Source organism: Coregonus clupeaformis, unplaced genomic scaffold, assembly GCF_020615455.1.
Source record: "Coregonus clupeaformis isolate EN_2021a unplaced genomic scaffold, ASM2061545v1 scaf0700, whole genome shotgun sequence".
NCBI lineage: Eukaryota > Metazoa > Chordata > Actinopteri > Salmoniformes > Salmonidae > Coregonus > Coregonus clupeaformis.
This window is the reverse complement of record NW_025534155.1, coordinates 5,519-33,024: the sequence shown is the minus strand read 5'-3', so window position 1 is coordinate 33,024 and position 27,506 is coordinate 5,519. Positions and strand designations below refer to the sequence as shown.

The window sequence follows — 27,506 nt, the reverse complement described above, 5'->3', positions numbered from 1 at the left end:
TAAGTAAAAAAAATAAGTCAGTTACTATGATACTCACTTGAGAAATAAACCATACATCAATTCAAACATTCCATAAGCTGTGGGTGTGTATTTTAAATACAGTAGTCAAAACCATGACAACATAACATGGTAGTCTAATTTTATTCAAGATATATTTAGTGTTAATGAAACACAAGAAAAAAATATTGTTAAGACGTGCTGATTCTGCTCTATGTATGCGGTTACCATAACGAGAGCGCCGCACTGTAGATTCAGATCCTCTGATAACAGCGCCTTCATCTGCAAGCCCCTCCCCCACCCTTTGGCCTCTGTCTGCATCACCTTAGTGCAATCATATCACAGTCACTACCATCATCACCTTAGTCCACATGAAGAGCCCAAGCCAACCCCGTGCCCAGAGCGACCAGCTGTAAGAGGGGACCATAGACACTGTGCTGCTAGGAGTGCATGCTGGGATTGTAGTGTTGCTGACCAGCTCTGAAGCAGGGAGTGAAGATCAGACCCATCTGGCACAGGTAGAAAGACAGAAAGAGAAGGAAAGAAAAGACAGACGAGTGCATAGTGATTTGGTCCCAGAAGCACAGCCAGGCCACCAGTGAGGGGAGGGGGAATGTAGGACCCCTGAAGTGTCCCTAAAGCGACAGAAAGGCCAAGGTCCAAACCAACCCCTAGCCCCTACCACTAGGCACTTCTAGTTGTGATTCTTGGAGTTTCCACGATACTAGTCATTTTGGTTCATTAACTAAGAATCAGAGAATCAAGCAGAGCTAGTACTAAAGGCTACAGGTCTGTTTGACACTAGGCTATGAAGTGAGAAAGAGAGAGAGGGCCTTATTGGCTCCTGTGTCTCAGCTCTTGTTGAGGCTCCAGAGGGGGTCTAGGCTGCTCAGGGGGTCTTCTCCCCCTTCCTCGCGGGGCCCCTGGTGGAGGCCCTGGCCCTCGGCCGGCTGCAGGAAGCTCTGCTTGGTGACACGGTGCTTCCCCTTGCCCCCACCACCCTCCATGGAGAAGGCCTCGGGAGTCAGAGAGGCCAGCAGCTCCAGGGAGTTCGGGGCCGGGCCAGAGGGAGGGGCTGGATCAGGGGTCACCTCTGGGACCGCGTGGTTATTGGCTGTGGGGGGAGAGGAAGGGGCGATGGCATCCACACCATTGAGTGGTGGGGACTGAACATTCTCTGGGGAGGAGAGTGGGGGCTCGCTGGGAGAGGGGTCCTGGGTGGGGGCGGCGGCTGGCTCTAGCTCTCCATCCAAGGGCAGGTCGGTGGGGGGGATGAAGGGTTGGTCCTCCAGACCAGAAGGGGCGCCAATGTTGAGGCCAGGGTCCATGGCTGGGTCAGTGGCACTGGGGGGCCGGATGCTGAGTTTGGCGATGGTGGCCTGAATGGAGCTGATGGTCATGTCACCTCCCAGAACTATGTCCTGTTGGGACTCCTGCCGAGAGTAAGGCTATAGGGAGAAGACAACCAGACAATATTTAGCCAAGAGTGAGCAGTACTGTAGTATAGATGGGTTGGTTGTTAAGCAACAAAACCGACACGTGCACAACTATGGGGCAAAACAGACAGGGTTGGCTTAGATTGTTGACAACATGTAAACTATATTCAGTCTCCAAAGTTAATTGAAAACATAAATAAATGTGCACAATAAGCACTTGTTGTCTCTCAAATACATTGTGATGGAAAATGTTATGTTTGTACTTTTCTAATAACCAATTCAACTGGGATCATGCAAGTGACTGATTGATCGTGCCTGGGAGGAATCCTCACGATCAGTATAAGCAATTTGGCAGTACGCCCAGAATATTGTTTTGAGAACTGAAAGGGGTATCTCAGTTTCAAGGTCCCAGCTTTGGGAAAAGAAGCCTTGTGAGGTGTCAGTCAGTCACATACAGGAACTAACATTAATGAAGAATAATTAATAATGTAAATCATGCAAATATAGCTTGTCTGTGTAAACAGTATATAAGGGAACTAACGGGACTGCCCCGGTAGAGCTCCTGACAGACGTGTACTCCTTGGTGCATTAAGTTTGTTGGAACCTCTCCAGCTTGCTGATAATAAAGAATGATTTATTTAATATTGACTTCAGGTCTCCATGGTGTTGAATTTCCACGACAACATCATTACAGATGTTGGTTAGCTAGCTAGCAAATTTTTTTGCCATATTAGCATTGACATGAAATCAGTCAAAACACCTCAAAACAAGACATGGTATCAATAACAAGATCAAACTAGCTGACACAAGTCACTTACGATTCCCCACAATGCAGCTTCTTGTCATTGTTGCTAGCTATGTGGCCATCCAGAATCACAACAACTCACAGACTTCTGCCCCATTGAAGCGTGCGCATCGTTTTCGTGACGTTGTCAGCTAACCCATCTGTAGGGCCTCTCAATTTTAGTACTACCAAAATCTAAGCAAATATAATTGTATTTCGACAACATTTTCAATAGCATATTTGCGACCTCAATCACCACTACTCACTATCCATTCAAGTGTCTCAGACCATAAAGCCTGAATGCCAAAAGGATCCAAAACTGGCTCACCTTGGTGACAGCAGTGCTGGGTGTCTTGCTGCAGGGGGCGGTAGGGAGGTAGCCGTGTCTCTGGAGGACATGCTCAGCGTGTTTCAGCACCGCCTCGTAACAGAACTTCAGGTGCAGCTGTGGACAGACACCAGACAGAGGAGACACCTTGAAGAGCCATCACATCAACAAACAACACTGATTCAATGCACTGGGAAAGTGACAAGATGTGCTTTTACTAGAGAACTTGCCTTATGTGACGTCATGCTTACGAGACTGCACATTTAACCCCTTGTAAAGCATGAGCTTGTTAGGCGTGTGTGTTTCTCACCTTCTCCTGCAGCATGTTCTTCCTCTGCTGCCTCATCTTCTTGACCAGTAGAGGTAGGTCAGGGATGCTGTTCCCTGCCTCCAGCTCCTGTACCGCTGCATACAGCAGACAGAGGGCACCGGTACGCCCCACGCCAGAGCTGAGGTCATGGAGAGAGACAGGGTTAGTGGCAACTCACATGCATGTGTGTTGTAAGTACACACACACATCCACACACACACACTTGGTTTTGATTAATCATCATGTTTAGTGATAGTAGTAAAATAGCATGTGTGTGTTACCTGCAGTGCACAACAATGGGTGTGTGTAAGGGCCTCTGGTGCAGGTAGTATCCATTAACCTCCTGGATGAAGCAGATTAGATTGCTCTTGCTCTCAGGAAGACCCCTGGGAGGGAGAGGGAGAGAGAGAGAGAGAAAGAGAGAGGAAGCAGAAGAGAAATGGTATTCGTTAGCCAGATGTTCATTTCCATGCATACAGTGGTTACTCAGTTGTTCCTGTGTGTGTGTGTCCTGTGACTGTGTGGACTCACAGCTCAGGCCAGGAGGTGAACTGTAGGTGTATGACGGTGCGTTTGAGGCTCTGGTCATGGTACTGCAGGCCAATCATTCGCTCCACGTGGGTGGGCGTGGTCTTCTGAGTAGTCAAGGTGACTGTGATTGGTCCCTGAGCAAGCTGTTGGCCGCGTTCTGTCGGGAAGTAGCGCAACACCTTTCCCTACAGAAACACAATGAAGGGACAAATTTAATTAAAATGTAATTTAATTATAATGTGTCAATCAAAATATGGACTGATAACTTCAAATGGAATAATTAATTTGTGTTTTCACAGACGTTTCTGTCAATAGTCTGGAAGTAAATAAACCATTAACTCAAAGTTTTGCCTTATCCAATTCCTTACCTACTTCTTATTCCTTCTTGGGTAAAAAAAACAACAGGTGGTACATCTACCATGGTGGTAAGCCTTTATGAGCGACCCCTAGAATGGCCCATTCCTTCTCCCCTGAGTGTGTGCTCATACCTTATCTAGCTCCTGCTCTGACACCAGCATGACCACCAGCGAAACCTTCTGCTCCCACACCATTAGCCAGAAGTCTGCGGCCGTACTCGACAGCGGAGCCTGCGTGGCGATGAGGCGCGGGCAGTAGGGCGACAGCTCCTCCACAAAGCTGCCGTTGATGTAGTCGTCCTTGCCCGAGCGCAGCAGCACGCGGTTACAGTCGTAGGGCATCACGTCCTGGTGGCGGTTCTTCATGGTGTAACAGCGGGCGATGGCAATGGACAGCTGCCTGGCGTCCCTCTCCTGCCCCTCCTGGAGCTCCTTCCAGCGGGCATCCAGCGGCGACAGACCACCTTCGTCCACCGACGGGCGCTCCAGAGACTCCACGGCCAACCGGAAGCGTTCGAGTTCGCCGCAGAGGCGGGCTACGCGTTCGGGGGCTTGGTACGGGTCGCCCTGGATCAGCCGGACGCCCTGGGAGCTCTTCTTGCGGCGCTCCCCGTCCTGAGGGTCAGCCTTGGTGGGTTGGAGGACGTTGGCGGGGGCCTTGGGGCCGCCGGGCTGGCTCTCTGGGCTGGAGGAGAGCAGGTCGTCTGTGATGGAGTTCTGGTGCGGGAAGAGGGAGGTGGAGGGGGATGAAGAGGAAGGGAGAGAAGGTGGACCGCCGGATGTGGGGGCCGGGGAAGGCCTCTGGGGGGCCAGGCCTAGGGAAGAGGGGCCTGGGGAGGGAGAAGGGGAAGGTGAGGGCGAGGGAGGGATGACGTTAGGTGGGGGGGCCACTGGAGGAGCTCCAGCAGTTGGTGGAATCATGTGCTGGGGAGGGGGCCGAGGTTGGCCCATAGAGGTGGGCTGTGGTGGGGCTCCGGGAGAGCCGTTCAGACCTGGAGGAGTAGGGTACATGGTGGGGGTCATGGGGGCTACAGGCTGGGGAGCCTGGGACTGTTGGGGGGCTGAATGAGGCATCATAGGAGGCTGGTAGCCCTGTGGTAACTGGGGCTGGTAGCCATGTTGGGGGGGCTGACCAGGGTGGGGCATCTGGGGCCCCTGAGGTGGGAGGGGGCCGCTGGGCAGGTAAGCCTGAGGGAGCTGGACATGATGGGGCTGGGAAGCAAGGGGCATCTGCTGGTGCAGGCCAGCAGGCATGGGCTGGTTGGTGGGAGGCAGGTAAGCCTGGGAAACTGGGGGCATCGGCTGGCTGTTAGGGGGCATTTGATGAGGGCCAGGGTGTATTTGTGGATGAGGGTGCATTTGCTGTGCGTTGGGATGCATTTGTTGTTGTTGGGGAGGTAGCATCTGCTGATGAGGGTGCGGGGGCATCTGTTGGTTGGCAGGGTGCATGTATGGTTGGGAGACAGGGGGCTGGGAGGTGGGGGGCATCTGTGGGTGAGGGCCCCTTGGGATCATGTGTGGGGGCTGTTGGGGCAAGTAGCCCTGCTGAGGGTGTTGAGGCTGATAGCCCTGTGGTAACTGGGGCTGGTAGCCATGCTGGTGTTGTGGCTGGGGCTGACCAGGATATGGCTGCTGATACTGGGGGGGCATGGGCGGCCGGGGCTGGTGCTGGTGCTGGGGGGGCATGTACTGTGGGTAACCCTGCTGGGCCTGGGGAGGGGGTCGGGGCCCAGGCATGGCTCTGGGGGCAGACTGGTAGCCAGGGGGCAGCTGCCCAGGAGGGTGTTGGTACTGCTGCTGTGGATGTTGGTGTGGAACCTGGCCGGGCGCTTGCATGGGCACCCCAGGCTGGGGCATGTACTGTGGGTACACACCCATCTGTGGGGGAACAGCGTAGCCTGCAGAGACAGTAGGTGGTACAGGATGGCGTGGGGCTGAGTTATAACTGGGGATGGGGGTCTGGATACTATCTACCGTTGTAGTGGAGGGACGGACAGGGGCACGGGCAGGCCCGACTCCCCCAGGTTGGGGGGCTTGTGGCTGGGGAGGGCCATAGACAGAAACAGGGGGTTGCTGGGGGGGTAGCTGAGTGAGGGGTCCGCGAGGGAAACCCTGGGCAGCGAGCGGGCCGGGGAACTGGGGTGGGCGAAGGTTTGGGGGGAACCGAGGGGCATAGAGCGGTGCCCCAGGTGCCCCTGGCCAAGGTAACGAAGCATTGCCACCCAGGTTGGCACCAGGGAGGAAAGCCTCAGTTCCGGGGCGAAGGGCAGAGGGCAGAGAGGGGTGATCGGGGGGTAGACTACGGAGCTCGTCAGGCAGGTCTCCTCCCAGGCTCAGTATAGCAGCGTTGATCTGGGCCAGCTCGGCATCCTCCAGACTAGAACAGGCAGAGTCCACGTCTGAGCCCCCCTTGGACCCCAGGGACGGTTTGGCTGCCGTGGGCCGAGAAGGGGGTTTCTTCTGGGTCTCCCTGTCCAGCACGGCCTTCCTCTCCTCCTCCCTGCCCTGACACAGGTTCTTAGCTCTCTCCAGCAGGCGGGAGGACTTGGTCTCCAGGTCCTCGTAGAACTCCTTCCCCTCCTGGGACTTCTTCATCAGGTCCTCGTAAGCCTCGTAGGACGCCACCAGGGTCTGCACCGTGCCGTTCCACCTGAGAGTTGGAGCGAGAGAAAGGAAGGAGAAGAAGAGGAAGGGAAAGAGGAGAGGAATCGTATTCAGTAACAATGACATGAGGCTAGTGCTTATGTAGCTAATGTTTCCAGTGGACATTTGTCTGCTCCGATTTGTTTGTGTGTTCTGATTCTCTATATTGGCCCCTTCCCTATGGCCTTGGATTGGAACGTCGCCAAAGTCCTTTGCCCTATAGTACTGGTGTCCCACTAAAACCCTTCCCAAGCCCTTGCTCACTTGTGTTCCATCTCGGTAAGGCCCTTGCGGACCGAGGCGTATTGCACGTTGGCTTCCGTCAGCGCCTTGAGGATGTTCTCCTGGGCAGACAGGTTCTGGTCAATGTACACTTTCACCTGCTCATACTTCTTCAACTGCTCCTCAAACAACCTCTATAGGGAGGGAGAGAGGGCGGGAGAGAAAGAGAGAGAGAGGGGGAGAGAGAGAGAGAGTGGGGGAGAGGGAGGTGGGGAGAGAGAGAGGCAAATGTTACATATTGTGTCTTAAGAGGCATGCACAGCGGTCTAAGGCACTGCATCGCAGTGTTGCGACTACATCGCAGTTTGATCCCAGGCTGTGACCGGGAGTCCCATAGGGCGGCGCACAATTGGCCCAGAGTAGTCCGGGGGGGCTTTACTTGGCTCATCGCGCTCTAGTGACTCCTGGCTGTGTCACAACCGGCCGTGACCGGGAGTCCCATAGGGCGGTGCACAATTGGCCAAGCGTCGTCCGGGTTAGGGGAGGGTTTGGCCGGGGGGGCTTTACTTGGCTCATCGCGGGATTCCTTGTGGCGGGCCGGGTGCCTGCAGGCTGACTTTGGTCGTCAGTTGAACAGTGTTTCCTCCGACACATTGGTGCAGCTGGCTTCTGGGTTAAGCGAGCGGGTGTTAAGAAGAGCGGCTTGGTGGGTCATGTTTCGGAGGACGCATGACTCGACCTTCGCCTCTCCCGAGCCCGTTGGGGAGTTGCAGCGATGAGACAAGATCGTAATCACGAAATTGGGGAGAAAAAAAAGGGGTTTCAAAAAAATATATATAAACACACAATGTCATGTACCTTCATGTCAGTGCGCTCGGTAGTGACCAGGGAGGAAGTGATGTCATCCTGCTGGATGAGGTCACGCAGCTGTTTCTCCAGGGTGCTCCTCTGGTCCCTCATCTCTTGCACCTTCCCCAGGATCCTCTTCATACACTGCAGCCCTGCCACCTCCTCTGTAGGATCACACACACATTTAGAAACACACTCCAAATGACCACACAAACACATAACTCTTTTCCACTCTCCTATACCCACCCTCGTTGAGTTGGGGCCTAGGCAGGGCATCTCTCAGGGCATCCAGTGGTCCCCCCAGCAGCCTCAGGTTACTGATGTGCAGGTTCATGGCTCTGTGCAGCTCTGTGTTGGTGAAGCTGGCCTTCTCATGGGCCTCCATGTACTTCTCCAGGTCCCTGCGGATCTCAGCCAGGGTCTGGGCATGTGCCTGGGGATGCAGCTGCGCCGCAAGGCCTCCTCCTGCCGCCTCTTGCAGCGCCCGCACCCCGGCCTCGTCCTCCTCCAGCACGTCCCGGATCTCCCTCAGAGACGCCTCCACGTCCGTGAACACACCAGACAGGACTGAGGGAGAGGGACATAGGGATTAGTATCTAAAGGCTGTGTGCGTATGTGTATGTGTGTGTGTGTGTCCCAAGCCAACCACTCACCCTGCATGGACTGAATGAGGCTCTTGACAGTGTCTGGTCTGACACTGAGCGCAGCACACTTCTCCATCAGTACAGGGGGGATGTGACTGTACATGTCCAGGTTATCTACTGAGTCTGGCTCCAGACCCAGAGAGTCCATAAACTGCCTGCAAAGCCAGAACTAGATCAGTAACCACACAAAGTCAATATATTACACCGTAAAGGCATACCTAGACGTCTCAAATACACACACAGCCCCTCCGACTCTCCTACTCACTCTAGAGTCTCATTCCTGCTGTCTATCTTGGCCATGATGTCCCGTAGCAACTTGGCCTTCTCTTCACTGTAGAGAGAGGAGGCCTCGTGGGCAGCCATGGGCACCAGCTTGGAAAACAGGTCTGGTCCTGTGACACTGGGATCAGTTGGGTTCACGGGCAAGGCCTTCACCAGGGGGGCACCTAGAGAGGACATCCAAGTATAGTATATGAAATGCAGGAGAGGTTAAGTGTGAGGATAGGTCGTAGGTCAGGGTTCAATGTTACCTTTGACTGAAGCAAGAGTCTCCAACGAGGGGACAGTCTCATGGTAGATGAAGTCATTGTCTTTCTTGGCAGAGTTGAACCTACAAGGGACAGTGGATAAGGAATAGCAGAGGAAAAGGAGAGGAAGGGTCAGAGAGAACCACTTAAGCGAGAGCTCCACTGTTTGAGTGAGAGAGTGTGGCAGAGTGTGTGTGACTATCTACATCTCAAAGGGTAAAGACTGTACCAACATAGCCACAATCATAAGTGAATATACAGTAGGGAATATAGCTGTTTACTTTCCCCCTATCACATCCATAGTGAACTTCAAGGCCTCCTGCACACTGTCCGGCTGACCCTGTTCAAACAGAGAGAACGAGAGAAGAGAGGGAATTGAGGTGAAGGAGCATAAAGACAGTTCCTTTGTTATTGTAAGCTTGATAACAGATACAAAAGAAACCATTTCAGAATGCCAAATGGAAAAGATTACACAGAGTCAACTGGAACTGTACCTTGGCCAACTTGATGGCTTCACTGAGTTTGTCTAAGGAGCTCTGCAGGTAAGCCAGCTGTTAAAAACAAAAAAACACACAGCTTTAGAAAAATAGGTGTATAAGGAGAGAGATTGGTATGCATGTAGAGGTATGGAGGCATCAGAGGAAGATACACGGGGGGGTTAGTGAAGAAGGTGACATACCCGCTCTCCATGTTTCTGTTGCTCCTCAGCCTGCTTCCCCATATGCAGCTGAAAAGAAATATAATGTTATTAAATAAAACAGTATTTGTAAACCAAATTCAGAACACATTTGCAGTACACTCCCTCACAACTCACATGGGCGATGGAAGCAAAGTAGTAGATCTTCATCTGCACCAGTTTTTTCCAGTCCTTCTGGATCTTACCCAGCATGGAGGCCGTGTCAGAGTTCTCCAGAGCCCTGCACGCCTCCTTATAGTAGTCCACCACCTACACCAGGCCAACAACAGAACAGTCACACACCTGGGTCGGACTCATTAGGGCACACCGTAGCAAAACATTTTGCGACAGAAAACGGAAATTCGCATTTTCCTATTGGATAAGTTCAGTTAGTCCCTCCCCGTTTGATGCCTATTGAGAACGACCCTGCTCTAGGACAACTGAGGTCTAGAAGGTGTTATCATGCACTACTACTATGTCTTGTGTTGAGAGGAGAGAGATTTACCTGAGCACTGATGCGGGCTACAAGGAAACTCTTCCTGTTGTCCAGCATGGACTTCTCCAGGAGACACTCCTGAGCCTGGCCCTGAACGGAGACAAATAAACACGATGAAGTGTGTGAGTGTGTGTGTGTGTGAGAACACATGCATGTGTGCACGTGTGTGTGTGTGTGTGTGTGTATGTGTGTCTGATAGTTACCAGCATGAGGTTGATGTTGAGGTTAAGGATCTGGTGACTCATGTCCACGCTGAAGTTGTGGCTGAAGTGGTCTCTCAGGTAGGAGAAGGCCCCCGCGGAGCACTGGAAGTGTGTACATGACACCTTCATCCCCTAGAGGGAGAGAGAGAGAGGAGGAAAGGGGTGAAAGAGGAAGGGAGACAGAAGAGAGTGAGGATGGAAGCGAGAGAAATAGACAAAGGGACATATTGAGTTTCAGAAAGAGGATGGCAATACAATGGATTTCAGTGTGAGATGTCATGGAGAGAGAGGTTAACGTGTTAAAGATAGACGACCATTGCTTCTGCTCACCTCTTCTGACACCCTGTTATCCATGGCTCCCAACATGGAGTGGAGAGCACCTACAGAGAAGACAATATTACGGCAATCAGGAAATAGCTGTTTGACGGATGGTTTTGCCCTCAGTGCTGATCAAAGGTCAGTTTTACATTTCACCACTCAATGGTTCAACTCACCCAGGTTGTAGAGGATGCAGGCTTGCTCATAGCTGATGTCATCATGAGTGACTGTTTTTCCAGAAAATATTTCTGTCCTGGTAAGAGAGAATGAAATTGGTGACACACTGTATTGGACACATGAGGGTGTGGTGTGAGTCTACGTGTATGTGCCTGTCTGTATTTGTATATACTATGGATCCCCATTAGTTCCTGCCAAGGCAGCAGTTACTCTTCCTGGGGTCCAGCAAAATTAAGGCAGTTATATACAATTTTAAAAACATTACAATACATTTCACAACAGATTTTTACAACACTAGAGACGGTCAAACAGATGCTGTTTTTATGAGTGAGTTCATGTTTAAGTTCTTACTCAGCACTGTCAACACTTTGTATTCAACACTTTTATAAGCCATAAAATGCAAGTTTTTCCTATACCCACTCAGCGCTACAACAAGCACTGCAGCAGTAATGAATGAGTAGGAAAGTGTATCTATAGGATTGCGTTGTTGAATTATTAGCGGTTTGGGTCTTTTTTAATATCGAGGAATATTTCACTTTCTCTGTTCATAGGAGTAACAACATGACTTTGTGCATGAGGCAGAAATAATGCGGTGCGAGTCGAGTTTCGCCAGTTGGAAGATGGTGTCCCTTTTTGGTCAGTGGAGGAAAGGGAGAGCGTAGGGACGCTGAGACTGACCATCAGACGCAGGCACCATCAGCCCAGTAAAAAAAAAAAAATCAGCTGTGCTTCACAAGTAATACAACTACGGATCTATTTCCGGTGTGATCATATAGCCTACTTCAAATGTTGAAATGTAATTTTTTTAAATAGCCCAAACAACAATGCATTGGCAGGGCAATTTAAGCAAAGCCAATATGCGGTGATAATGTATTGGGCCTATAGTTTACTGCAAAAACCTCATTGCTACAGTACTGTTTTTAATTGATTCATGTTGCATAGACGTACGTAAAAAAAAAAAATCATGTTTAAAAAGATCTGAGCGGTAGATCTCAGCTTGCATTTTGACACAAATTGATCTTGACTCAGAAAAGGTTGGTGACCACTGTTCTAGAGTTTTCCCTGTTAACACTATCAACGTTTCCCTTTACTGTGGTAATTGTGATCGAATCAACACAATATTAGCCATTTTGTTGTAGGCAGAACGCATCGGAGTAGGATTCTATTGCATTGACACGCACTACTCAGCCCGTACTCTACACAGACCAGTGTGGTATAAACAATCAGAGCTGCAGTAAGTCTATATGCATATAGACCATTGCCATATTTGTACAGTTGAAGTCGGAAGTTTACATACACTTAGGTTGGAGTCATTAAAACTTGTTTTTCAACCACTCCACAAATGTCTTGTTAACAAACTATAGTTTTGGCAAGTCGGTTAGGACATCTACTTTGTGCATGACACAAGTAATTTTTCCAACAATTGTTTACAGACAGATTATTTCACTGTATCACAATTCCAGTGAGTCAGAAGTATACATACACTAAGTTGACTGTGCCTTTAAACAGCTTGGAAAATTCCAGAAAATTATGTCATGGCTTTAGAAGCTTCTGATAGGCTAATTGACATCATTTGAGTAAATTGGAGGTGTACCTGTGCATGTATTTCAAGGCCTACCTTCAAACTCAGTGCCTCTTTGCTTGACATCATGAGAAAATAAAAATAAATCAGCCAAGACCTCAGAAAAAACATTGTAGACCTCCACAAGTCTGGTTCATCCTTGGGAGCAATTTCCAAATGCCTGAAGGTACCATGTTCATCTGTACAAACAATAGTATACAAGTATAAACACCATGGGACCACGCAGCCGTCATACCGCTCAGGAAGGAGACGGTTTCTGTCTCCTAGAGATGAACGTACTTTGGTGCGAAAAGTGCAAATCAATCCCAGAACAACAGCAAAGGACCTTGTGAAGATGCTGGAGGAAACAGGTACAAAAGTATCTATATCCACAGTAAAACGAGTCCTATATTGACATAACCTGAAAGGCTGCTCAGCAAGGAAGAAACCACTGCTCCAAAACCGCCATAAAAAAGCCAGACTATGGTTTGCAACTGCACATGGGGAAAAAGATCGTACTTTTTGGAGAAATGTCCTCGTCTGATGAAACAGAAATAGAACTGTTTGGCCATAATGACCATCGTTATGTTTGGAGGAAAAAGGGGGTTGCTTGCAAGCCGAAGAACACCATCCCAACCGTGAAGCACGGGCGTGGCATCATCATGCTGTGGGGGTGCTTTGCTGCAGGAGGAACTTGTGCACTTCACAAAATAGATGGCATCATGAGGAAGAAAAATGATGTGGATATATTGAAGCAACATCTCAAGACATCAGTCAGGAAGTTAAAGCTTGGTCGCAAATGGGTCTTCCAAATGGACAATGACTCCAAGCATACTTCCAAAATTGTGGCAAAATGGCTTAAGGACAACAAAGTCAAGGTATTGGAGTGGCCATCACAAAGCCCTAACCTCAATCCTATAGAACATTTGTGGGCAGAACTGAAAAAGCGTGTGCGAGCAAGGAGGCCTACAAACCTGACTCTGTTACAACAGCTCTGTCAGGAGGAATGGGCCAAAATTCATTCAATTTATTGTGGGAAGCTTGTGGAAGAATACCCGAAACGTTTGACCCAAGTTAAACAATTTAAAGGCAACGCTACCAAATACTAATTGAGTGTATGTAAACTTCTGACCCACTGGGAATGTGATGAAAGAAATAAAAACTGAAAGAAATAATTTGCTCTACTATTATTCTGACATTTCACATTCTTAAAATAAAGTGGTGATCCTAACTGACCTAAGACAGGGAATTTTTACTAGGATTAAATGTCAGGAATTGTGAAAAACTGAGTTTAAATGTATTTGGCTAAGGTGTATGTAAATTTCCGACTTCAACTGTATGTGCCATTTACTTTGAACTGGACTGTGTTTAAAGCATGAGCAGTCGTGAGTAGATGCACTTAATTTGAGATCAAAGCAAGAGCTGCATGTAGCCACGTGTGCATATTTTCTTCATATCCTTTGCTAGTTAGTGAGTTATTAGCCCATTTATAGATAATTTGTAGTCAGCAAAAGGGGAGTGATTGCTGAAAAGCGAGTCAGGTAAAGAGCTTTTTTTATGTCTTAAAGGGGCAGTGTTGTATTTTGAGACAGGTTTGAATAAGGTAAGTAGCCAATAGGTAGAGGGTAACATAATTTGTCTGATTCTCTGTAATAATGGTATGGGAATAATAGTGCATTTTATTTTGTAAAGCGGTTTCTTTCATCTTACAACACAACAACATGTTCAGTCACCTCCTTGTCTGAAGGACAAGTGGATAAACAGGTTAATATTAAGTATCATGGAATGTAGGCCTACATTGAACACCACACATTGGCTGCTAAGTTAGGCTGAATGATAGAACAGCTATTTCCATGTTAAAATGTTTTGGGATGCATTTTCTCCATTGTTTTGATGGTAGGCCACTTTGGTAGGCATACGTTATGATCAAATAGCCATAGTAGCCTACATGGCCACTGTTAAAACTGTAACTTAAACCTGGTATGGCCTCCCGAGTGGCGCAGCGGTCTAAGGCACTGCAGTGCTTGAGGCGTCACTACAGATCCGGGTTCGATCCCAGGCTGTGTCGCAGCCGGCCGCGACCGGGAGACCCATGAGGTGACGCACAATTGGCCCAGCGTCGTCCAGGTTAGGGGAGGGTTTGGCCGGCCGGGATGTCCTTGTCCCTTCGCGCTCTAGCGACTCCTGTGGCGGGCCGGGCGCATGCACGCTGACACGGTCGGCAGTTGTACAGTGTTTCCTCCGACAAATTGGTGCGGCTGGCTTCTGGGTTAAGCGAGCAGTGTGTCAAGAAGCAGTGCGGCTTGGCAGGGTTGTGTTTCGGAGGACGCATGGCTCTCGACCTTCACCTCTCCCGAGTCTGTACGGGAGTTGCAGCGATGGGACAAGACTAACTACCAACTGGATATAACGAAAAAGGGGTATAATAAATACTTAAAGCGGGTACAGCCTCAGTGTTCGCGTTTACTGTGAACACTGAGGCTGTACCTGCTTTAAGTGCTGGACGTTGCACAGAATTTTCACAACGTTCAAGTTTGCGCTAAGCAGACCTGAAATTTGCTCAGTGCCTGAATTTTTTTAGGGAACATTGCATAACACATTCGCTTTTCCAGCAGCAGATTATGATAGATAATGTCAAAAGATGCACTGAAGTCTAACAAAATATTTTTTACATTGACATTTTAGTCATTTAGCAGACGCTCTTATCCAGAGCGACTTACATGAGCAATTAGGATTAAGTGCCTTGCTTAAGGGCACATCGACAGATTTTTCACCTAGTCGGCTCGGGGATTAGAACCAGCGACCTTTCGGTTACTGGCACAACGCTCTTACCCACTAAGCTACCTGCCGCCAAAAACAGATCCCACAATCTTTTCATTATCAATTTCTCTCAGCCAATTATCAGTAATTTGTGTGAGTGCCGTACATGTTGAATGCCCTTCCCTATAAGTGTGCTGAAAATCTGCTGTTAATTTGTTTACTGTGAAATTGCATTGTATCTGGTGAAACACTATTTTTTCCAAAAGTTTACTAAGGGTTGGTAACAGGCTGATTGGTCGGATGTTTGAGCCAGTAAAGGGTGCTTTGCTATTCTTGGGGAGCAGAATTACGTTTGCTTCCCTCCAGGCCTGAGGGCACACACTTTCCTGTAGGCTTAGATTGAAAAGATGTCAAATGGCAGTGGCAATATCGTCCGTTATCATCCTCAGTAATTTTCCATCCAAGTTGTCAGAACCAGGTGTCTTGTTGATAGACAACAATATTAGTGTCACCTCTTCCACACTCACTTCATAGAATTACAATGCTTCTCTTTCATAATTTGGTCACTTATGCATGGATATGTAGGTTCAGAATTTGTTGTTGACATGTTATGCCAAAGTTTGCTAATCTTGCCAATTAAAAAAGTATTAAAGTAGTTGGCAATATCAGTGAGTTTTGTGATGAATGAGCCATCTGATTCAATTAATGATGGAGCCGAATTTGCCTTATTGCCCAAAATGTAATTTAAGGTGCTCTAAAGCCTTTTACTATCATTCTTTATATCATTTATCTTTGTTTCATAGTGACTGTTTTTCCAGAAAATATTCATGTTCTGGTAAGAGAGAATGAAATTAGCGACACACTGTATTGCGTACATGAGGGTGTGGTGTGTGTCTACGTGTATGGTAGGGAGAGCGTCCATCTGTAGATGCTCTAGAGATATCTGTTGATAAGCAACTGCTTGCTAAGGTTACAGTTAGGGATGGTTTAGAATTAGGGTTAGGGTAAGAGTTAAGGTTAGGGTTAAGTTTAGGGTTAGGATAAGGGTTAATGGTAGGGTTAGTAGATAGGCTGTAGAGCATCTACAGATGGACTATCCAAACAAAGTTCTTTCTGTCTTTCCGTAGCTGTCTGTGGTAGAGTTTATGAAAGCGAGTGTGTGTACGATAAGGATCTCATGGGTAAGTATGTAAATATAGGGGTCCTATGTGTACTTCCTTGTCTCATACCATGAGATGGGTACTGCTGCCTCCTGCCCAGGCCCCAGGGGCACACGGCTCTGGAGGTAGTGCAGCTGCCCAAAGTACTTCCTCAAAATGCTGCAGCCCTCAAAGTCCCGCGTCACATTCACCGCACCCTGACAGAAAAAGAGAGAGAAACACTTCCTTATTATATGATAGAAAGACAGTACAGTATATGACCTACATAACAACATAAATCACAACATATGACATTTGCATAGCACAGTCCCAGTTCATACCTGTCGCAGTGTCTCCAGCTTCTTCAGCTGTTCATTATAGTTGTCTGGATTCTCCCCATAGTTCTTCAGGATGAACTGAAAAGAGAGAGGGAAAGCAGATAAGCGGGGCCATTGGGAGCACAGCAAATAACCTTTCATTAACCAATAATCCCGTGTGGCTCAGTTCGTAGAGCATGGTGCTTGGAACGCCAGGGTTGTGGGTTTGATTCCCACGGGGGACCAGTATGGGAAAAAAGTATGAAAATGTATGCAGTCTCTCTGGATAAGAGTGTCTGCTAAATTACTCAAATGTAAATGTAAAATTCGATCAGATTCAGATTTGGAGAAATGTTATAATATGCCATTTAGCAGACGCTTTTATCCAAAGCGACTTACAGTCATGCGTGCATACATTTTTGGTGTATGGGTGGTCCCGGGGATCGAACCCACTACCTTGGCGTTACAAGCGCCGTGCTCTACCAGCTGAGCTACAGAGGACCCATCTCTAGAATATTCAATTAGGCCTTGGGAGTTGATTAGAGGAAAATGTAAGCCTATAAGAAGCATAACAAACCTAATGGCCCTGACATTGTCAAAAGAATCCTGGGCTGAGAGAGGCGTGTATGACTATAGTGGGGCGTGTATGACTATAGTGCATTCAAGCAATGGTGATTCTATGTTTACCCAGACACCATTCCCATGGAAAACCTTTAGTTTTGCATTGACGGTTTTATTAGGCATAATTGTTGGACGATTCCAGATTTTAAAGCATGGTTGTTCTACTGAAAAGGTCGGGGACATTCTAAAAACCTTTTTTCCGATCCCTTTTTGGTGACCAATTGACTATCAAATCAGTCAGACCATCATGTTAAACCGTTTTTTTCCATTCACTTGTGGGATAAAAGGCTGTCCCACAGTTGCTGCTAATCATTCTGGTTTTGCCATAACAGAGGTGAAACATACTGTGTGTCCACAGGCTACAACAGATCATCAGTGGAATTCACACAAGAAGCCTTTGCCTCACAACATAGAAAAATACTTTACAGTAAGTTAATATTTGTCATTTGGGTCAAAGGTGTCAGGATGGAGATTATGTGGCAATTATCTAAACAAAGTGAGGATACAACAGTTCACCTGACAAGAACGAATCCAAACATTACAGTGTTGATTTCGTGTGCATTTTACATTTACTGTACTTTTCACAGCATTTGCTGATAACGAAATCTGGAAATACTCTGGATACATTCAGTAACATAATAATAATAATAATGCATATTTGAGGTTGATGCAACATAAGACAAAATGATTACAAGAGTTTGAATGAGAAGTCAAACTGGTGTCTCCAAGTGGCAACATAACTCTCCAAAGTGTGCACAGTTCCTAAGTAATTTCAATACACTTTTATGACTCAGGGAAAGAGCAGCTCTCCTAGCTGTGCCTTTGAGGAACTGAAGCAAGCAGACTTGTTGTATATATATTTTTTGAATGCTGCCCTGAATCCCCACCATCATATTGTTCCAGCAGGATCCAGCTCTAATTTAGCACTGACATTCATAATTATTCCATAATCCAATCCAAATAATCAAATGTAATCCATGTAATAAAATAAAACCAGGTCTGTGCCCATTGTGTGGACAAAGGGAATGAATCTTAATCTGTTTATTTATTTTTTGGTCTTTGTTAGCCTAAAGCCGGGATTCATTCAAATCCACATTAGGTCCGCGTTAGATCTACCTTATAGCTAGAGGAGGCTGGTGGGAGGAGCTTATAGGAGGACGGGCTCATTATAATGGCTGAAATGGAATTGTGGAACAGAGTCTAATCTGTGGTTTCCATATATTTTATGTGTTTGATACCATTCCATTTATTCCATTCCAGCCAATACAATGAGCCTGTCCTCCTATAGCTCATTCCACCAGCCTCCTCTGGTTATAGCGCGCTTGATATACAAAGGTTATTCCCGATTGAGCCAACATGCACAGCTTTTACAGTGAATGAGATTTCGCAAACGTCTGGGAAAATGCCTTTAAAAGCTGCATTGTCGGCTGCCCGACATTGTCGGCTGCTGCACTGCTCTATGAATTGAATCCCGGCATAAATCTAGTCACTTGTTTTACTTGGTCGTCAAGAGACCCCGCTTTATTCTCCTGTAGATGTTGAGAAGAAGAGCAGCAGTGCCGTCTGGATCAGAGTCTGAATCTTCTGACAGCAGAGAGATGAGACTCCCCTTCAGCCCCACAGACTGACCAGGATGTGGAGGTTACCACAGCCGACAGGTAATCATGGAGCTATCTGGAGATGGTTGTTTGGTGGACCAAATGGATTAAGCCGATTGAAAGCCCATATGTCTTGATTTTCCCTGCCTGATTGTTCATTGCATCACTGATAATATTCCTGTCAATGTTTTGATTATGACATGGATGGTGAGGTTCTTTTTAACAATCATGATGACGGTTGTTGTTATCAATGTTGTGTTATCATCATGATTGTTGATTGGGACATATACTCCTACAGGTCTCCAACAGATCAGGTGGCTGACCTGCACCAAACCAGGAGTCAGATACGGAAAGTCTGTTTGATCATCCTGTGTCTGAGTGTCACACTAGGGCCATTGGTGACTTTCAGGACTAACTCAACTCAAGCTTGCTCCATTCCTCCCCCTTTCCACTCTAACTGCCCTGTTCACACTGCCAAATACACTATAACACCAGTCAAGGGTTCAACGCATCTAATGGTGTCTGCATACAAGGACCACAGGGGAAGGGGAGCCATGTGCATCATTGCCATGGTCAACAGAGACCGACCCACATCTCTGTACTGTGTGTTTTGCTGCTCTGGACAGGCCCCCCAGGGCGCTCCAGATGATGTCGTAATGCACAGCATCCACTATGGATACCCGGATGCGGCCGCAGACCTGCTTTGCCTCGAAGGACCAGGATGCAACGCCCTCTCACCACACACCTCGAGAGCCAGGACGCCCTCAACCCGACGTTTCTGACTATCCAGAACAGGGCGATGCGGGAGGAGGACTTCCCCTTTTACCTCACCGTGTGCATGTCCAGCATGTTTGGAGACTACAACAACGTCCAACAGTTTGTCAAGACCATGGAGTTTTACAAGCTCCTGGGGGTACGGAAGGTGTTCCTCTACCTCACCAGCTGTGGACCTGGAGAAGGTCCTCCAGTACTACGCAGAGGAGGGCACTCTGGAGGTGATCGACAGGCCCATCAACCACTTCCTCCAGCCCTCTACTGGGTGGGAGGCCCAGGAGCTGGAAGGGGACATCCACCTCAACGGCCAGCTGACCACCATGAACGAGTGCATCTACAGGAATAGGTACCGGTCGCAGTACCTGCTGCTGGCTGCTGGCCTCACACATCTCTCTGTGACCCCTCATGGAGGACCTACAGGGGCAGCACCCAGACGCAGCCGTGTTCCTGATGGAGACGCACCTCTTCCTTGCCACGGCCGGTACCACTACGCCAGACCATTCCGCACGGAGGAGGGCGCCGGAGGTGGATCTCCTGGACCACGCCTAAAGAGAGCCTGTTCAGGAGGACACCTTCCGCTCCTACAAGATGGTGGTCAACCCCCAGCTGGTGCTGCAGACAGCCATGTTTTGAGGTGACACAGAGCTACGGTGACACTGTGAGGGTTCCGTCCAATGTGTGTAAGATCATGCAGGTGAAAGAAGCTCAGAAAGGTAGCTGGACCAACGAGCAGCTGGTCCTCGATTGAAGTCTCTGGGAATTCAGAGATTATCTCATGCCTACTGTTGATTAAGTTTTACCGAAATTAGGAATACAGACAACTCCTTGTGAGCATTTAGTCAGTTAAAAGTTGGATATTGAGAATCAAAATGCGAGATTTCTGGGACTACAGGGTAAATCCATTTGAATTGAATCACTATTTGACAGCACCCCCAAAATATTCAAGAGATAAAGGTGCTCAAAGTTGACCTATTTAGCATAGCCCACCATACCATGAGACATCCATGTCTTCATTACTGGAGAAAAAAAAATGGTTGAGATTTACATAATTTAAACGCTTACAAACAGGGTTGTCAAACTATTTTATAATATCTTGAATTTTTATTTTTATTTTTTATATTGTCTTTTTTTTTTTAAATCTTAAATGTAGGGCTGTGAAGTAATTGAATAACCATGTAACTGATGGTTATGGATGAAGGAATCATTCAAATAAAATAACCATCAAAACGGTTTAAATAGGCCTACATTCACTTTAGTAAAGAAAAGTTTAATTAACTTTATTTTAATGTAGATTAACTTGACCTAATAGTGTTTACTAATGATTATAAGCAATTGTTTTTCTAACTTAGTCTGTCTATTAAACATTCTACATTTCCTCCTCTTTCAACTGTCCTTTGATACTTGAGCAGCTCCCCTAGAGGCTGGAGGGGTGTAGAGTGCTATAGGCTATGGTACTTCAGTAAACAAATGGGTGGACTTTCTTTTATACAATGCACGTTTTCATTGCTTGCTAGTAAATCAATCAATTGGTCTTCTTTTAAAAACAGGTTGGATGTGTCCAACTATTCATTAATTATTCAACAGCAGTCAACAACGTTGTTCTGGATCTGAGGCCTTTAATGTGCTAATGTGTCAAATGAACAATGCGCCAATCCTCTCCAACCTGGCATGGTATAATTTTATATGGAATCTTGTCCTAATTTATAGACTAATTAACATTGATCGGACTGGTCCTGGCTGATATGCCGCCCTAGACAAGACAAAAAAAAATTGCCGCCCTCCTAGTGTTGGCCCGCAATGCACTTTTATGAATGCCCATGTGGTAGCCTACCGTTTGTAAAACAGGCAATTTACCATTGATCCCTGTCATTTGGTCACATTAATTTCTGTTGATGCATGTATTAATTACAGTAATTTACTGTTCTCATTCTCGGAGTGGAAACGTTGTTTGCAGAGTTCACAACCTTTCAAACCATCATTTACGTGCTCCATGAGAGCAATGGGCATGTGTCTGGTTTCTCTGTCCTGTTGACGGAGCGCGTGCGCCTGAGCATGCATACGGTACGTTTCAACCAGAAGCGATGCCTCTGCTTGACAACTCTTCGCTACAAAAGATTGGCCTCTTCGTGGGCGTAGGCATGAACCTATTCAAGTAAGTAAGTAAATACATTTAGAAAATGTTTTTAAAATATGTATTATTATCTAGCTAGCTCGCTAGCTTCAGCAGGCCACTGTGTGTAGGCTAATGAGCTGCTTGTTAGCTAGTTAGCCAACTTTACATACTACAACTAGTTAAGGCCATACAGTGAGGGAAAAAAGTATTTGATCCCCTGCTGATTTTGTACGTTTGCCCACTGACAAAGAAATGATCAGTCTATAATTTTAATGGTAGGTTTATTTGAACAGTGAGAGACAGAATAACAACAAAAAAATCCAGAAAAACGCATGTCAAAAATTAGTATTTGACCCCCTCTCAATCAGAAAGATTTCTGGCTCACAGGTGTCTTTTATACAGGTAACGAGCTGAGATTAGGCGCACACTCTTAAAGGGAGTGCTCCTAATCTCAGCTTGTTACCTGTATAAAAGACACCTGTCCACAGAAGCAATCAATCAATCAGATTCCAAACTCTCCACCATTGCCAAGACCAAAGAGCTCTCCAAGGATGTCAGGGACAGGATTGTAGACCTACACAAGGCTGGAATGGGCTACAAGACCATTGCCAAGCAGCTTGTTGAGAAGGTGACAACAGTTGGTGCGATTATTCGCAAATGGAAGAAACACAACAGAACTGTTCATCTCCCTCGGCCTGGGGCTCCATGCAAGATCTCACCTCGTGGAGTTGCAATGATCATGAGAACTACACGGGAGTATCTTGTCAATGATCTCAAGGCAGCTGGGACCATAGTCACCAAGAAAACAATTAGTAACACACTACACCGTGAAGGACTGAAATCCCACAGCGCCCGCAAGTTCCCCCTGCTCAAGAAAGCACATATACAGGCCCGTCTGAAGTTTGCCAATGAACATCTGAATGATTCAGAGGAGAACTGGGTGAAAGTGTTGTGGTCAGATGAGACCAAAATCGAGCTCTTTGGCATCAACTCAACTCGCCGTGTTTGGAGGAGGAGAAGGAATGCTGCCTATGACCCCAAGAACACCATCCCCACCGTCAAACATGGAGGTGGAAACATTATGCTTTGGGGGTGTTTTTCTGCTAAGGGGACAGGACAACTTCACTGCATCAAAGGGACGATGGACAGCGCCATGTACTATCAAATCTTGGGTGAGAACCTCCTTCCCTCAGCCAGGGCATTGAAAATGGGTCGTGGATGGGTATTCCAGCATGACAATGACCCAAAACACACGGCCAAGGCAACAAAGGAGTGGCTCAAGAAGAAGCACATTAAGGTCCTGGAGTGGCCTAGCCAGTCTCCAGACCTTAATCCAATAGAAAATCTGTGGAGGGAGCTGAAGGTTCGATTTGCCAAACGTCAGGCTCGAAACCTTAATGAGTTGGAGAAGATCTGCAAAAAGGAGTGGGACAAAATCCCTCCTGAGATGTGTGCAAACCTGTTGGCCAACTAAAAAATAAAATAAAATAATAAATTGGTCATTTAGCAGACGCTCTTATCCAGAGCGACTTACAGGAGCAATTAGGGTTAAGTGCCTTGCTCAAGGGCACATCGACAGATTTTTCACCTAGTCGGCTCGGGGATTAGAACCAGCGACCTTTCGGTTACTGGCACAACGCTCTTAAACCACTAAGCTACCTGCCGCCCCTACAAGAAACGTCTGACCTCTTTGATTGCCAACAAGGGTTTTGCCACCAAGTACTAAGTCATGTTTTGCAGAGGAGTCAAATATTTATTTCCCTCATTAAAATGCAAATCAATTTATAATATTTTTGACATGCGTTTTTCTGGATTTTGTTGTTGTTATTCTGTCTCTCACTGTTCAAATAAACCTACCATTAAAATTATAGACTGATCATGTCTTTGTCAGTGGGCAAACGTACAAAATCAGCAGGGGATCAAATACTTTTTTCCCCTCACTGTATTAGCTTGTTATCTTGATGTAGGCCTATTGATCATTGTAAATTAAAAACTCATGCTCCAAATGCATTTGTAGATAACAACAATGGAAGAGGGTGAATGGATTTTCCGCTCCAGCTGTCAGAAATGGGAGTAGGTGTACTAGTTAGATAGGGCAGGTTGTGGGATGACATTATGCAAATATTCTCCAGTTTTAGTCCCTGGAGAGGAAAACTGTAAGCTGGTGGTTTTGATTGACAGGTGCTTTTACAGTGGTGTTGTATGTGAGTTTGCTGATTCTCTATAGGCCTATATGTACATTCAGAAAGTTTCCTAAAGTAGCCTGTCTGGACTCCATCTCTTTAATAAAAATAAAACGCTCCTGTCATGATTTAATCTCGTAAAAGGCCTATTTTCAGTAGCTTAGGTTACATTATTTCTCTCATTACAGCGTCCTCTTTTTGAATGACCGCAGCAGCAGGGTTTGTGACTGTATGTGAATACTTTGTTTAATGGTTTTGAGCGTCGAAATAGGATCTGTATTTTAAAAAAATGTATATGCAGAAAAGCCAAGAGACAAGGTAGGCATATATCAGTGGAGGCTGGTGGGAGGAGCTATAGAAGGACGGGCTCACTAATGTCTGAAATGGTATAAATGGAACCGTATCAAACATGAAACCATATGTTTGACTCCGTTCCATATATTCCATTCCAGCCATTACAATGAGCCAGTCCTCCTATAGCTCCTCCCACCAGCCTCCTCTGGCATATCTTTATTTTGACTCTGTTAATGTTGTGCCAATACGAAAAAGCGACAGATCCTCTCCAACCTGGCATTTCTTAATTTGTTGATTAATATATGTAATAATCGGAATAATGAAATGCCATGATAATAACGAAGTGTAATTACTTGTTTCAAAATGGTTTTATTAAGAAGCATATCAATGTTAACAAGTGTACAAACAGCGTTGTGACCCCCCTGAACGGTTATGTCGGTGACCATGTACATTGACCTGGACAATTACCATAACCTCAAATTCCAAGATCACCACAGTCCAAGTTAAATGTAAGTAAGATAAAAATGTGTAAAGTCCCATTTTTTTTTCATATACACATATGTTCTAAGTTAGACCCTATTTTACATGATCTGAGGTTTTTGTGTTGTGCCCATCATCGGTTGAGACACAACGTGCTCTTGAATATAGGGTGGGTGTCATGTTTGGCTGATAATTGTAGTAATATAAAAAATTAAAATAAAAGACTTCAAACTTTCAAATTGTACCAAAAAGATGGTTGGAGGTCCACACAGATAATGTTGACTTCAATGGGAATCTGTTGCCTTAAATGATACTGTCAATCCTCCATAAGAAACCCATTGAAATCATAGAAATATAGATAATAGAATAGACATGACCATTTAAGTTGAGATTCGATGGTGGGTGGACCGGCGGCCATCTTTGTGGTAGTAATTAGAAGTTAAAATGTCAATTCAATTTACATTTCAATGGTGTACCCACTGTACCAACTAAATTGCAGTGGTCTGAAGGGATAGGTCCAGTCTATGAATTGTATTTATATGATTAAAAAGTCACCCATGCTGTACTTAAGAGCATGCTGTGTCTCAACTGACAGTGGGCACAATGCAAAAACCTCAGATGATGAAAAGTAGGGTCTAAGCTACAACATACGTGAATATGAAAAAAAATCGGAGTTTACTTGTTTCGATAATTTACGTTATTTTATTATTATTATTATCTAGAAATGATTAAATAGTTTGACAACCCTGTTTGTAAGCTTTTAAATGATATCAAACTCAACAGTTTATTTTCCAGTGATGAAGACATCATGGTAGCTAGGTTGGTAGAGCATTGCGCTTGCAACGCCAGGGTTGTGGGTTCGTTTCCCACGGGGGGGCAGTATGAAAATGTATGCACTCACTAACTGTAAGTCGCTCTGGATAAGAGCGTCTGCTAAATGACTAAAATGTAAATGTATGGTGGGGTATGCAAAATGGGTCAACTTTGAGAACCTTTATCTCCTGTATGTTTTGGCATTCAGGTCCAAAAAAAGTACTTTCTGACCACTTCTTCCATGGGCAAACATATGGACATTTTTGTTTAAATCAAAAGGGATGCTGTCAAAAAATTATTGACTTGAAATGGATTTACCCTAGTTTCTATTTGCATTGAGGTCAAAGGTGAACAACGCCATGATAACATGCACAGCAGTACTGTAGATAACTATTTTTGTTAAAATAAAACAATTTTTAATAATCAATGATGTGTAGTTTTGGAAGGATGTCTTAGTTGATCCATTTTTTGATTTTGTCAGTCAAATTATTGTACAGTTATTCAAATCTGGTTAGTGGTGGACTCATCATGTACTGTAGCAACTAAATCACATTTTATAGATGAATGCCCTTAATCACACTTAAATATATGTATCTAAATTACCCTTTCCTTTCATTGTTGTTTGTCAATAAACATTAAATGGTTCCAATAAAAACTTTCAGGACAGTTTTGACTATGAAGTTCATCTTTCTTTATATATCTGCATCAATACTGTATCACATGTAATCTGCAAAATTTGAACCTGGATGACAAATACATGATCAATCTGTTTTAACATTGAATCCCTATCTTATCAACATTCTCTTGTCATGGTTGTCTATGACCCTGTTGGCTGGACTGGGAGGAGTTGGCCTCCTAATGGCTCTGGAGCTATCCCATCATTCCCTACTGTGGTAAGTCTTCTCTGGTCAGTGATGAGCCTCTCTAATAAGCAGCTACTTATAGTCAGACTCACTGGAGCCACAGTCTGGAGGTAAACAAAACCATTATTTGTCCTTATTACAAGCCACACACACACAAATGTTTCCAACATGATATATTTATGCCAGCCTTAGCCTAATAAATCACACACAGTTGTCTATATGTATTGTGCTTCACCAGGACAGAAATTGTCCTGTTACCAAACTCCAGCTGCACTGCTAGCCTAAACAATGAAACTCTATTATTCTCTCTCCATTCCTCTCCCAGCTCTCTTTCGTCTTCTCTCCATTCCTTTTCCATTGACTGTTTTTATCCTATATTTCCTTTCTAGATAACAATAATCTGTAACTGCTATAATAAAAATCATAACCGTCATTGAATGTCATTGACAAACGTTGCTAGAAAATATATCTGGGACTAAGGCAGGAAAAGAGAAGGACCAGAGAGGGCAAAGGTCCTCTAGTAATATCTGGAGCATGAGGCAGAGGAGGAAGAAAGGCATAACACGTAATTATAGTGGGTGTGTTACTTTGTAATATTTCCCAATAAATATTGTGAGGGAAAATGTCCTCAGACGTATGTTATGACGACTAGGGCACAGAGTTTTCCCTGGCCGGATCACATGATCAGAAAAAACTCCTGGCCCTAAAATGACCCTTCACATAACGTTACTCCGCTGTGATTCAGCTGTTCTCTCATTTTAACTCATTCAAGCACTAATTTCAGAATGTCTTGGCTACTTTTCACCATGTTTTTCCCCTCTTAATGACAGGGGTGTGAACATACAGGATTCCAACCTGCAAGACTCAAAGCAAACTGGTCCAGGGCGCATGTGATAATGGCGTCATCATTCTTTGAAAAACTAACTAGCTACACTCTCAGGCCTGCACAGAAACCAAGACAGCTAGTTCGTTAGCTAGCGTGCTTATTTGTTGTGACAGGGGTATCTGACACATTAGCTACATGTTGACATAAATAGCTCATTATCAACTTAGTTAGCTAACGTAACTGTAAACAAAGGCGATTGTCATGGCTGACACAGCTAACTAACTACCTTTACTTGATGCGTCAGGCTAATAACTGTCTAGACGTGCTGGATGATTATGATTATATTCCGTAATCCTTGTTTGGTTTACTTCCGATATCAGCCGCCTTGCAGTGCTCTGTTGCTCCACTCCCCACCCATCTCACCTGCCTCACGGACGGGCTGAACTGGAACTCCCCTGCCTCTTTCAGATCCAGCCAGATCATTGGCATACGGGGGACCGCCTCCATCGCGGCCAGCGACTGCACCGAGCCTGAGTTAGAGTGACTTCTCTTTAAATATCACTTCAGCAGTTTCGAATTCAGTGGATTTCTAGCTATATTGTTTCTTAAAAATCCCCAAACAACTGTGTCATGTCTCCTTTACACTTCAACAGGAAACGATGGCTGC

At 45.9% G+C, this 27,506-nt stretch overlaps 1 protein-coding gene across 1 annotated transcript; it reads right to left on the bottom strand.

Moving 5' to 3' along the window:
• Positions 1 to 125: 125 nt before the first annotated feature.
• LOC123485461 (tyrosine-protein phosphatase non-receptor type 23-like) lies at positions 126 to 27,506 on the bottom strand. Its single transcript, XM_045216394.1, has 23 exons — positions 27,263 to 27,506; positions 16,299 to 16,373; positions 16,048 to 16,175; positions 10,497 to 10,573; positions 10,333 to 10,382; positions 10,003 to 10,134; positions 9,809 to 9,889; positions 9,442 to 9,573; positions 9,307 to 9,354; positions 9,122 to 9,178; positions 8,909 to 8,967; positions 8,631 to 8,710; positions 8,366 to 8,546; positions 8,110 to 8,255; positions 7,703 to 8,023; positions 7,466 to 7,620; positions 6,650 to 6,801; positions 3,875 to 6,392; positions 3,387 to 3,571; positions 3,137 to 3,241; positions 2,856 to 2,994; positions 2,546 to 2,662; positions 126 to 1,445 (listed from the first exon to the last, which is right to left on the bottom strand). Exons 1-23 carry the CDS (start codon positions 27,344 to 27,346, stop codon positions 849 to 851), a joined length of 5,619 nt encoding a protein of 1,872 aa, XP_045072329.1. The 5' UTR covers positions 27,347 to 27,506; the 3' UTR covers positions 126 to 848.

What these genes read in the sequence shown, in the direction of transcription:
- LOC123485461 (XM_045216394.1), bottom strand. Translation starts at nt 27,346, where the DNA reads ATGGAGGCGGTCCCCCGTATGCCAATGATCTGGCTGGATCTGAAAGAG. An exon ending in ATGGATGTGATAGGGGGAAA is followed by an intron (nt 8,711 to 8,908) that starts GTAAACAGCTAT and finishes TGTCCCTTGTAG; the next exon opens with GTTCAACTCTGCCAAGAAAG. An exon ending in CAGAGCAGGAGCTAGATAAG is followed by an intron (nt 3,572 to 3,874) that starts GTATGAGCACAC and finishes GTGTTTCTGTAG; the next exon opens with GGAAAGGTGTTGCGCTACTT.